The sequence below is a fragment of the Perissodus microlepis genome, chromosome 1, assembly GCF_051167445.1.
Source record: "Perissodus microlepis isolate ML-2025 ecotype Zambia chromosome 1, ASM5116744v1, whole genome shotgun sequence".
In the NCBI taxonomy this organism is placed as follows: Eukaryota; Metazoa; Chordata; class Actinopteri; order Cichliformes; family Cichlidae; genus Perissodus; species Perissodus microlepis.
In genome coordinates this window covers 21,217,879-21,231,013 of record NC_140461.1, presented here as the reverse complement: position 1 = coordinate 21,231,013, position 13,135 = coordinate 21,217,879, and the positions used below count along the sequence as shown (strand labels likewise).

At 39.1% G+C, this 13,135-nt stretch overlaps 1 protein-coding gene across 14 annotated transcripts in view; it reads left to right on the top strand.

Moving 5' to 3' along the window:
- plekha7b (pleckstrin homology domain containing, family A member 7b) overlaps positions 1-13,135 on the top strand; it is a 77,036-nt gene that overhangs the window by 28,090 nt on the left and 35,811 nt on the right. For 13 of the 14 annotated variants that reach the window (XM_084934899.1, XM_084934882.1, XM_084934874.1 and 10 more), the window contains 2 exons: positions 7,418-7,501; positions 12,634-12,745. In XM_084934899.1, coding sequence (XP_084791025.1) covers positions 7,418-7,501; positions 12,634-12,745 — 196 coding nt within the window. Of the gene's footprint in view, positions 1-4,334; positions 4,556-7,417; positions 7,502-12,633; positions 12,746-13,135 lie in introns of those variants that run through there. The other variant, XM_084934962.1, reaches the window with a different exon arrangement.

The following is a 13,135-nucleotide window of genomic DNA, read 5'->3' as shown; positions in this document are numbered from 1 at the left end:
GCACACTGGCTCAAGAGTCAGATTTCTGTGCAGCTGCTGTTGCTGTCAGTGCATCTTCTTGACTCAGTGGACGCCTTAACAATCACAAGACTTCCAGTGTTTCAGAGTTGTGTAAGACAGAAAAATTAGGCTGATACTATGTTTGTCCTACGGTACTCAAAGTCAACTATACAAGGCCCACATAGTTCTCCACCGCACTCCACCTTCGCTATAACGATGAGAATCACTGGTGAGTTTCTGTGGGCACCTATCTAATGTAGTTTACCAACAAAATCATGGAGGCACTCCTTTGTGGTGCTATTTGGTATTGCAACGGAAACATAAACTTTTATTACAAAGTTGTTTTGTAATTGCCAGCAGTTACTGTAAAATATAAAAAATATTACATTATACATATTTTGTTGACTGGACACAGAATGAGATGTTAGGATGGTTGCCAAGTAGACTACGAAAGTTGCTACAAGTATAACAGGCCCTTTATACTTTCTGTTCTCGCCCTTGCAAGTGGCACCACACATCAGAAATAATATCTCATCAATTTTGTCTAAGCAGCATCACCTATTGTTCAGGAGAATACTGCTCTGAGTGCTCACACCTTCAGTGTTGGTCATCACTATATCTGTGCATCACCATCAAACCTTCATACCCGAAGTACTTTTTATTTTTTTATCAACAAGTTGTGGCAGCTGTACTAGTCTTCATTGTGTACTTTTTCCTGTGGCTGTTGCCCCCATCGGTTCTGGAAGAACTGAAGCCGTGGTACCCATCATACTAAAAACAAATAAATAAATAAATACCATCACATTTTCAGTATATTGTATAGATACAGTTAGGGCTGCCACAAACGATTATTTTGATAGTCGACTAGTCACCGATTATTTTTGCGATTAGTCGACTAATCAGATCATCATCCATTGTACGTAAAACGTACAGCTTATTGCACCAGCAGCATCTGCTCTTATATAACTATCATTAGCTTACAGCTTTAAGTGTTTAAGGTATGTGCTAACTAAAAATAAAGGCAAGATGATAGTTTATTAAATTTTAATGAAATCTGCAGATTGTTTCGGTGAAGTTTAATAAACTCCTTGCTATCTAAAATATAACAGGACACCGGAGTAAATTCTCGAGCATCTCACACTTCTGATAATCAGCTGTCTGCTTGACGTTTATTCAGCTGTGTAAAAACTATAACTTTAATCTCAGCCAAACCGATTTACTCAGGAACAAATAAAATACTAAAAAAAAGCCAAACAATAACATTTTGAAGTTATCTAAGTGACTCATATATGTTTAACCTGAGTAGCGAAAGACGGCGGTGGGTTTGAAAACGATTTGCCGGGAGTCCGGTGTTCTCACGGCTCTAGTGAGCCTTGCTCCCGGCTAACTATCGAGCTAGTGGGTAACAGACGTCTCCGAAAACGTCGGAGCGCTTTTGAAAATATGTGGTGTCTTGATAAACTGAGCAGATATTTGAGGTTTACACAGCTACATTCTCGCCTGAAAATATATTAAACGTTTATTTTGTGACCCAGAAAGAATAATAAGAGTAATATTAAAACTATCTAGTTGCCGCCATTGTTGGAAACTGAGCTGGGCTGCGCTATGAATTCTGGGACAGAGCTACTTCTTCTTCGGGGTTTAACGGCAGCTGGCATCCTTGTACATGCAGTGCTGCCATCTTCTGTTTCAGTCCGTTATTACACTCTTAAATCCTACTACTTATTCCTGCGTCTTTTGGGATCTTACAGAGCTTCAAACGACGTGTCGACTATTAAATCAGTCGTCGACGATTTTGATAGTCGACGTAATCGTGACTAGTCGACTAATCGTGGCAGCCCTAGATACAGTATAGTATCTAAAAGTATCTAAAAGTATGGGATTAGGAAGTCTATCTGTCAACTGGGCAAAAACCCCCCACCCCAAACCAAAAACCAAACATCTTCACCAGTCACCCAATTCTAACTTATTGTTTGGCACAGTTTTTTTTAATGCCACTTGGTATTTGAATATTTATAGAATAATATACATCTGCTACTCAAATTTGCTAGATAACTCTTGGATTTGTTGTTCTGTTGATTCCAAATGGATCTGGGAAAAAATATGACTTTTCAAAATGTATCAAACCAGTCTGTCTTACAATTCATTTATAATTAATGAGTTAGTTCCATCATGTAAACACTTTCTCATTGCTTCACTGAATTTTTAGACACCTGTTGTGACACTTATTATTGGGTGCTATGTGGAAATGAAAGAGATTCTTCTTGCCTGTGTTCATACAGTTAACCATTATAGCCGTTGTTTCTCTAGCTTATTGTTTAATGTATCACATTGCAGTTTTGTCAGTTGCTATTTGTGTTTAAAAATTTAAAACTGTACAGGAAAAAGCAAATTGAAGTCTTTTTTTGTCACGGTTCTGGGTCTTTCTGACCCAGCTTTTTGAGTTCTTGTGTTTTTTTTATATTATGGTTTATGTTTTGAGTCCTTTGCTGTACTGTGTTTGTTATTTCCCTAGGTTTCAGTTATGGTTATCATAGGTTTATTTCTTAGGTTTTGTAATATGGCTTCCCTGTGGTCCATGTTGTGTCTACTGTGGCTGAAACCATGTTTCAGGTTCCTATGTTCTGTCTCTCCAGTTGCTGTTAAGTTTACATGTCTAGAGTTCAGTCAGTGTGTTTCCTGTTTTACTTTGAAGGTCCGTGTCTCATGTCAGTGTTTCTAGTTTTGCTTCCCTTGTCTCGTCCAGCCTGATTACTCCCGGCTGTGCTCTCCTTCTGTGTCTCATTCCCTCGTTATCCCTCAGTATATTTAAGCCCTGTGTTTCTCTTTGTCAGTGTCGTAGTCTCACTCATGGCTGTGTTTCCCTGTATGTCAGTTTATCCAGGTCCCAGTTTAGTTTAGTTATATTTTTTGTGCCATTCTGCAATAAAGCAGCTTTTTGAGTTTAATTCCTGCGTGGTGAGTTTTGCGTTTGGGTCCTTCTCCTGCCTGCACACAGCCGAAACATGACATTTTTATTAACTTCAATAATCCTTGGTTGTCTGTTGGATTTAATATTTTTCATAGGCCTACAGTATTTTGGTACCACCGGCTCCCTTGGGTTACCTGATTACTTTTTAATTCCCTCTTAGCATAGATCAATACTGCTGTTAAACCAGCGTCAAAAGGAGACACTCTGAGGTTTAACCCCAGTTTAAACACTCTAGTTTTTCTCGTGCTTTTTGTCAATGTCATCATAGTTATTTTAACAGTCCCAGCTTAAAGCAGTTCACTGACTGCACAACAGATGTTTTCCAAAACTGATGTTGTTGCTGTGGTGGCTGTGAGCATGTTTAGCTGACTTCACTGCGTACAGTTTATTATATGAACTTTAAATGTGTAAACAACGGTTCTGAAAAAGTGTAAATAAAACAATAATGCAATCATGTGTAAATCTCATAAACCTAGATTTTATTCACAATAGAACAGGAAACATCTCATATGTTCGAACTGAGAAATGTTATTATAAGCAACCACACATGTAAAGAAGGCTGTAAAAGCTGGAGGAACATTTTTCAACTAACACTGTTTCCTCTGTACTAAAGAGAAGGAACCATCAGGTTTGGTATCAGCGCTCAGTTTAAAAGCCTGCATCTCTGATGGTAAAGGGGTTCACTGGTGCCTCTGAGATTGGCAGCATGCACATCTGGAAAGCCACCATCAATGCTAAAAGGTATATACAGGTTTTAGAAGACGTGGTGCAGTTTAAACATTTGGGGTTTTTTAACTTGTGTTTTGAATTAAATATGGGTTGATGAGACTTGTAAATTGTTGGATTCTGTTTTTATTTACATTTTCCTTTCCAGTTCTTGAACTTGGAAATGGAAGAAACCATTAGTATGAAAGAACAGGAATAACCTGGCCAATCAAAGCTTGTGATCTGTGAGAAAATTGCTGTCAAGTCCTTTTGGTGTCTCTACTTGCAGTGTTGTTACTTAGGGCATATCAGTAATGTATGAACCTGACAATCATTTACTAAAATAAATGAATAACGCATTATTTAAGAAATGATTAGGCTGCAGTAGCAAAAACTCTGCCATGTCCAAAACAAAACAAAAAGACTGAATTGATGTCAAAGATAAATTATTCTCAGTTTAATAGCAGCCATAGGTATAGGGCTGCTGCATATATTTCCCTGAAAGAGATTTATGGAAGCAGAAAGCTCAATTCCAGGAAATAGGGAAAGAGAAACAGAGAGAGGAGCGAAGAGAAAATGGAAAGGGAGGAAGATCTGATAAGTAACTGAGGCATTCCCCTGATGGGAGGGAGATAGCTCTCTACCATCCACTCAGTAAGTGTGGGCTGAAACTCAGATAGCACGCTTAAGCAGGACAAAGTGGAGATGGAGAGCTCCCCCTTCAGCCTATATCCTGCTGGCTCCACTTTACTCTGCTCTTTGTGGATGTCAGCCTCTATGAGAGACCCTCTGCATCTTCCACCTGACACAGTGCCGAGAGGATAACCTGGCACCACGGCAAGTCCAGCGGCTTCATGATGATGCATGATCTCAAAACAGGTCAGACTGTTGCCATTATGTGTATTATATAGCAGTATATAGTGGTAGAGAGATATGTTCTCATAGTGGGAACAGTTTTCTTTTTCCCACTGGAGTTTGTTGTTCTTGAAAAAGTTCTGTAACGATTGTACAAGGAGTTTTCATTGTATTCTCGTAGTGTGATTAATTTCTTACAGAAAAACTGGATTAGTTAGAAACCTCAAGGTGTTTCTGTTGGTGTGAGAGAGTCTTAGGTGCTCCGTCCACAGCGCCTTGCCCTTGGTACCCTTCTGTCTGGACCTAACCCATGTATTGGACAGGGATTAGGCTGAGCGTCTTGTTTTGCTGCAAAATATTGCATAGCGTGCCAGGGCTGAATCCAGTTGTTGCAGCAAAGAGAGACAGAGCATGCTCGTAGGAACTGAGTCGCAGTGCTGCTGTTTCTGCACAAATTTCTCAGGGAAGGTTTTTGGTTCACATGAAAAAAAAAAACAGACTGTCATTTGGTGTTCAGAGTTTGGCAACTGTATATCAAACTCATTTCAGTTCATATAAAAAGCTCCATTTGATGGTGTAAGGGTGTTTGCATTTGGGCAAACTAAACCAGTATTTTTACTTACAGCCCCCTTTTTTGTGGCTCAGCTTAAACTGACGCAATGAGACATGCCTTCTTGAAGTTCACTGCAAGGAGAAACATCAATCATTCTTTGCTTTATCTGGTAAAACTCTTGACCCGATGGTTTTGAATGCTGAAATATGCAAGCCTTGAACTCCTGTCAGGATAATATATACTGCATAGTTATCAGATGATGCGTCCCTCATTGCTATATTGCAACATTTGACTTCATAGCAGACAGAAACAACTGCAGGATGACTGAAAACACTGTCATCTTTTTAAAGTTTTGTTTTGCTCTTTGTGTTGACTTACAAAACTCTTTTAAACAAATCGTGCAACTAAATGAAACCTTCGGTGCTTCCCCACTACATAATTTAGATGGCTGTTCGGTAGCTCACATACAGGACGTTTATTCCCCCGTCCTTTAAAAAAAAAAAAGCATTGTCACAAGCTTTCAAGGAAGCTAATTTTCTCCAACCAAATGGGCCCAGTGTGCTGCATTGTTGGTACATTAGCTGGGGATGCTTCAAATTCCGTGACAAATAGTTCAGAAGTAATGCGGCTAAAACAAAAGCCTCAAAGAATGCAGATTCCTAATTAACAGGGGAGCCTGGTGCAGTGCTGCTGCCTGTATGTGCCCAGTTCAGCTCAGCAAATTATGAGTGGTCAAATCTCTGCGTGTGCGAATGCATGGGTGTGCAAGTTTTTGTTTATCTATGGATATTTAAATGCTGAATTCAATGCAGGATACACGTGATCGTAAACATGTATTTTATATACCGTTTATACTTGAAGTTATGTTTTTACATCTGCAGAATTGGATTTTTTTTCCTGTGAACTTTGCTGAAATGTCGACTCATAAATCTTTCCAGCCTGCTCTGTTTGTTTCCTCCTCCCTTTGCTGCATGGTGATGCAGTGAAGAACCACTTTCTGTTTCTATCATTCTGCGTCTGTATGGTACTGAAACTTAGCAGCTTTCCTTCAGAGCATTCACCCCCCACCCCACCTCCCACTGCACTATAATCATTTATTTACTCCTAGCACACTTTAAGTGAACATAGTGTAAACATTTTTTTATCTCAGCAATGTGTTTATCCGTGCCTGTGCGGGTGCTTATGAAAGTGTTTAGCTTCTGCATAGCAGTATTTACCCTGTGAGCGCACAGTATTTTTCAGCTTCAGTGGTGAAATATGCTGTAAACGATGACGGTGACGATTAAAGGAAACAAAAGAGAGACAGTGAGAGAAGAATTTAATAAATCACTAGTAAAAAGTATCAACTTAAAAGGATTATTTGTTTGTTTAACCCATCATTGCTCCCAGCCTTTTTGTCTTTTGCTTGAATGAAACCATTTCTTTAAGTTGCCTGAGTCGAGACTTCAAACCTGAAATTGCATCTATGATAGCAATATATCAAATGCAATGCAAATTGCTCACCGACATTTGTTTTGTAATATTCCAACATAAAATTGTTAAAAAAATAAGGAAAAAGTTCAACGGAAAAGAGTAATAATGATAATGAGCAGTGGCAACCTGTCCTGGATAGGCAACAAATGTGAGGTACTTTAGATAAATCCAGTGAATGAGTGAAACTAAAAATACCCCAATTATTAGTTTATAAGGATGGGCAATCAGACTTTAAAGCTTGTAAGAATGAAATCATCCATTGAGTAAACCTGCTGGAAACAGGTTTCAGGGCCTGCTGCGTGGCATTATATTTGTTTAGGCTTAGTTTGACACAGTTTGTTGAGTTTGTATTCAAGGAGGATTTGAAAAATATTTTATTTTGGTGTAAAAAGTGATTATTACCATCATTGTTTAGTCACGTGTAATTATACAACAGACAACAAATAGAAACTTGTCGTGTCATGCTATTCAGCCCTCTCGTCACCAGTAGCTGCTGTTTGCTATTCTTTCATGTGACAGTAACATGTGTTTATGCTCTAGTTAAAGCAATGAATGGCCCATCTAATTGAAATCAATAAAGCTTGGTGGGCTGGCTTACAGGGAATGCTGAGCCCTACACTCTGTGTAAAGGAATATGAGCCTTGGCTGGCTGCAGGGCTACCGAAGATTATTTTTTTGCTGTTGACTGAATCATCACTGTAAGCTTATGAACTTTATGTGATATTTTTACCCTCATCCAACAGACAGCTAGGAGTATAGAAACACAGGTGTGCAGGGAGTTGATCCAGAAGGAATATGATTAATGACTTGATACTCCTTTTCTTATTTCTCTTGGTGTTGTCTCTCCCTCTGTCCTGCAGCCACAACCTGAGGGCCACATCATTTCGGCATCCTGTGACTGGACAGATTTCCCCTGAAAACATAGATTACACACTACAAGACAGGTGAGCTGGCCTACCTTTTTTTAAGTGAATGATGTATATGACGCTCGCTTAAATATATAAGTTAGTTTACGAACCTGAGATGGGAGTCTTTAGTGTTACTCTCCTTGAAACGTGCCACAGCAGGGGAGTGCGAGTGTCTATTCTCCACTAACAAGAAGATTAAAATTGGTTGATTTTCAGTTTTTTGTTTATTAGCAACATAACCAGCAGTCATTGTCAGAACACAAAAGGATGGGCACTGTCGTATTTGAATAAACTGAATGTACTCCATAGTAACTCCATAATGGAATCTATGGCAATGACACAACACTCACATCTCGCTTTGATCATATTCATATCACGTCAGGAGCCATGAATCTGACTCATCAATCTGTTATGCTAATGCTGGCTGTATTATAACAGCGAGTTATTCCGGCCCACCTGGGCTGTTTCTCTCAATGCCATTGACACCATAAAAGCAAACTCCTGACTGTGTGCTCACTGAATTGTTGAGAACTGTTGATTGAAAGGAGGGATTTACTAGGCGGCAACATTACTATATTGTCATGGCACGATAGTCGGATTTATTTCCTTTTATGCCATTGTGTAAATCAAGCAAGGCATTAAAGCTACACAATTCAAGGCAGCAGGTGTCTGGTTGTATTTAAGCTGTCTGGTGTAAGATGATTGTGCATACCAAATATTCCACTGTAACAGCACCATGGCGGAGCACAAGCATCTGTTAAAGCAATATAAAACTGATTAAAGTGATTCATATGCATCCTCCACTGTCATTCACTTCTTAAAACTCTCCATCATCCCTTGTTCAGTCCTGCTGAGACACGGATTTGTATACCATCAAAGGGGCTTTAACGCTATGGATGCCTCACTTGCATATTTTCAACAGTAACAAAATGCCACTTCTGATCTCTTTAAGCTCATAAAAGTAAGAATAACACCTGTTTTATGTCTGCTCTACAACAGCATTCCAAAGATGCCACGCAAGGGAAAACACAAGTTAAGAAAAGTCAAAGTCATAGCATATACACTAAGTGTAATTATTTTTATTACTATAAAAGACACTGACACAATTCATACATATGCCAGTCACTGTCTGTGTGAAGTGTTGAACTGAGCTGAGGGAAACATTGCACTCAAAGCAAAGTGGATGCAGCACCACAGCTAAAATCAGTAAAAGGTAGAAAATAATAGTAAAGATAGTCTCGTACAAAAGTAATTTCAATTATATTTTACTTCCAAGGAGCCAGACTCTCATTCTACCTGTCATTTTTCATGTTTTTATTTTTGTTGGTTAGTCACTTAACACTGACCTGTGAATGACTAACTCAATGGATGAATCAGTGTTATGACAACTTTAAACTGTGTCTTTCCTGGGTTTTTGCACTTTGTTTTCTGTGTGTTTGTTGAATTTATGAAAAATGTCCAACAGTTTGAAGGCATAACGTTGTTTTTTTGCACCAACAAGGTGCTTAAAGATAAATTAGCCAAAAACCTGTCATATTTCTGCACAGTGTGGAGTGTGTCCTTACAAAAATCTGAGAAAACTGGACGAATAGAGGACAGAAGAAAAAGCGACAGGCCTACAAAACTATCTACAGCAGATGGGCAGTTCCCGAAGCCATTAGAAGTCCTTAAGGAACAGAACAAAAAAACTGAGCAAAGATCAGATATATATGGCTCTTCCGCTGATCCATCTACTGTTCACTGAAGCACCATCGGTAATGGTCTCAGTGGAAGGATAGCTGTCAAGAAGCCATTCTTAAGGAAGGGAAATAGTGAGAAAAGGCTGATGTATGCCAAATTACACAAGAACTGTTCTGAAAATCAGTAGCAACAGGTCTGATGAAAAGATGACTCCACCAATCCTTCAAATCGTTATCAGTATGTATGGATGAGGTCTGAAAAGAGGCATGAGCGGAGGCTCTGTCATAGTTTGGGGTTGCATTTGGTGTTGGGAATTATCAGATTTTGACTCAACATGCAGTGCTGTCTGGAAAGCATCTGATTGGCAAAAGATTTGTTTCTCAGCATGACAATGATTTTAAACACACTGTCGGTGCGTATGCAGATAGGCAAACACACAATAGAACACTATCAGTCACAGATTGGCCTCCCCAGAGTGTGGACCTTAACGTTATTGAAGAAGTGTGAATCATGTTGAATGAGGCACTCAACATCCAAAGAAGAGCAAAGTTTGCCTGAGCCAGTTTAGGCAGTGTACCAAATATTTACTTTCAAGTTTCCTTAGAATTATACAGACTCTGTCTTTTATACTGTGTTTCCAAATAGGCAACATATGAGCAATTTAGAAGTAATAAAAGACTGCAAGATGATACAATTTAGTATTTTAATGAAACATCATTGGACACTTCATATCTGGTAAAATCTGCATCTCTTAGACTTTATAACAGTATGAACAGTATGTTCATTAGTATGTTGACGTTAGGGGTTCATTCTGCTTGTAATAATACTTTAATAGGAAGTGGGTTTCTTCCATTAATAATTGACTCACTTATTCCCTGGAGATATTGAGGATTGAGGACAGGCAGATCAGGAAAAGGAGCTTCATGAAGCCCGGTTCCACAGAAAGGTTGGTCAGACTCTGCTTTACTGGCCTGAAGCCTCAGAGTTTGTCTAGATTATTCTACCAGGATCGAGTCATTGAGTCGCATGTACACTCACTGTCTAAAAAGATTTAAAAAACATCTAGTCTACCTCCATTTCCATCATAGCAGAAGAAGCAGGAAGAGATGGAACTTAGCGACATTCCTACTTCGACACAACACTATGTGAAATATTGCTCCTCTCATCCACATGCCACTACAAATCTCCTGGGGAACTGCTCCAATGACAGTGGTGGTAAACAGTATGAAAACTTCACATAAAACAGCAGAGTCCCCTTGATAAGACAGAAACATCCTGTAAAACTGCTGGCAGCAGTCCAAGCTTGGAGTGAACTACTGTAAGTTGTGCTCCAGTTTGACTTTCCTTTTTTTTCCCCCTGCTTGTTCTACCTGTATGTTTTCTTGCTTTAGTCTCTGACAGATGCCTCAGTCTTACCTACTTTTCTCTAGATTGTGTGTATTGCGGCACACAAAGGGAAAATCAGCACAAGGATCTGCTCATAACCTATTTATTGAACAATGCAGGGGGAGTTAGGACATTGTCAGGTCACATTAGTTCCTGTTGGTAAATTAGGTTCGACTAAGCACAAACTACTAGGTTACATATATAGCACAGAGGTCACCTGACTACTCATTAGTTATTCCTTCAAGGACCTGACTGATATACCAACCAGTACCAATGTTTGGTCACATAGAAATCTGATATTCGAATATATCAGCCAATATTTATTTTCTTTTAGTGGACACAAATGTTTTTTTATGACTTGTTTGGCATCATACTGATGTCACAGAGAGGAAGAGTCCTAAATCAAGTGTTTAAAGCAATCAAAAACATTTGGATCATCGGGAATGCTTGAACACACACTGACCTCATTATCTGAAATTCTGGTCATCTTTAAAACCAGGATCCACTATTTTAATATAAGAGGTATAAGCGAAAACAGGTAGGTCACCTTTAAACATGTCACTCTCACCATCAGTAAATTTGTACATGCCCATTGAAGTTGAGATGCAGTACTTTTTGGCCAAAAATGATTGAAGTTTATTTTTCTTTTACTGGTTATTACAGTGTCTGCAACCACAATGCCATCACATTGTTCTGTACTTCAGGTTAAAACGCTTCTCACATTAACTGAGTTCTCTGTTAAGAAGATCTGATGCAAGTCTTGGAAAAGCTATGATGTAACATCATGTAAGGAAAGCATTAATTTTAAACAGTGTATCATTGCATTGCTGTTGGTGGCTCTAAGCGGACTAATGTTGAGGCTGCTGAATGTAATCTTTATTGTTTTACATCTCAGAAGCATCTCAATTCTGTTCTTTTTATTATCTTTGAGGTGCGTTGCATACAGTATACAAAAATGTCAGAAGCTTCACACAAATGGCTGTAGATGCCATGTCATTGGCCCCTATTAGTAATCTGTACTTTGACGTGATTTCTCTCCTCGGTTGTTTGCAATCAGTCAAAACTAATTAGACCGCAGTAGGTACGAGAGGAAACATTGTTGTTTCCTGGATGGAGAATATGGTAATGACACAGCAGGGAAGTGAGGCACAGAAGAGCTTGGGGCACTTGGGGTATGAAAGATGATCTTCTGTTTAAAAATCATTACAATAATTCAGAATGAGACTTTGGGAAATTTGTGCCAACAGTAAGTCATTCACTTGGCCCCTGGAGTTTTTAATGAATAAAAGAATTCTGCTTTAAAAATGTTAGTCTTTCTGTCCTAACATAGATATGCACACACACACACACACACACACACACACACACACACACACACACACACACACACACACACACACACACACACACAAATCAGCCCCCTATGAATAAGCTTTAACCTGTTTTCTATCATGCCTTTAACTCTGTGATACAAGATTTTCTTCTTTATTTTCTTGATAATTTGCTGTTGGACTCAAACATTTGGTATTGTTGTTCAGCAACAGACACTTGTACTTGCACACTATGGTTGGCTGCAGTCCAAAATTAAAGTGTTTGAATAGCTTAAAGTGTGGTGCAAGCTATTTGTTATTTGACACCAGCTTGTCTCTGGCATGTGTGACTGTGTTAGTTCTTCACGTTCCCTTTCAATATGATGATGTCATGTGTGAGGTGGGAAGTAGATTCCTTGTAAGCTGTGCATATGTGCCATTGTTATGATTTTGTCTTTTTAGTTTGTTTTGGCTAGTTATCTGTGTGTGTGTGTGTGTGTGTGTGTGTGTGTGTGTGTGTGTGTGTGCCACGAGGTGACTGCCAGCCCAAGCGTTACATGAGTTTTTCCTCACTGTTAACACATCCAGTGGAAAACCATTGGCTCTGACTGGTCTCACGTTGGTGTCAGGAAATAGTCATATCCTTTATATGTGAAAGCTCAGCAAAGGACTGCGCTCTGTTTTATTGCACGTTTGGAGCTTGTCAGAGGAGTTGAGAAGGAACAACACTGCCAGTGCTTTTCATCCTTTTTTGCATTCTGTTTTTCTTCCACGCTGTTGTCTCAAATGTAGGATAGAATCCCGTATGTCCAAGTCAGCGGCCAATCAGAGATCAGCCAACATGGTCACAGAGTCCTCCAAGGCTGTGACCTCAGCAGCAGTCGATGCTTCCTCAGGGTCAAAGGTGAGTCTCAGTGGTTCTCTGAGAAGCAAAGGCTTTAGATATACTGTAGAGCATGAACCAGTTAATGTATTACTGATCGAGATAACCTTTTGTTTTGAGTTTTAGTAAATTATGATGTTACAAATTTTAATACATTTGTTCAATTTGTCATAATATCAGGAGGTAGAACAGGTTGGCGGTTTAATGCCTTGCTCCTCCAGTCTGCATACCAAAATATCCTTGGGCAAGATACTTAACCTCGAGTTGCTCCTGATGTTTTATTCCAAGTGTGAATGTCAGACTGAAAGCACTTAGATATAGTAAAAAGTGTATATGAATGGATGAATAAAACACAATGGATAACACGCTTTGAGTGCTAAAGCGCTATATAAGAACCAGTCCATTTTCTAT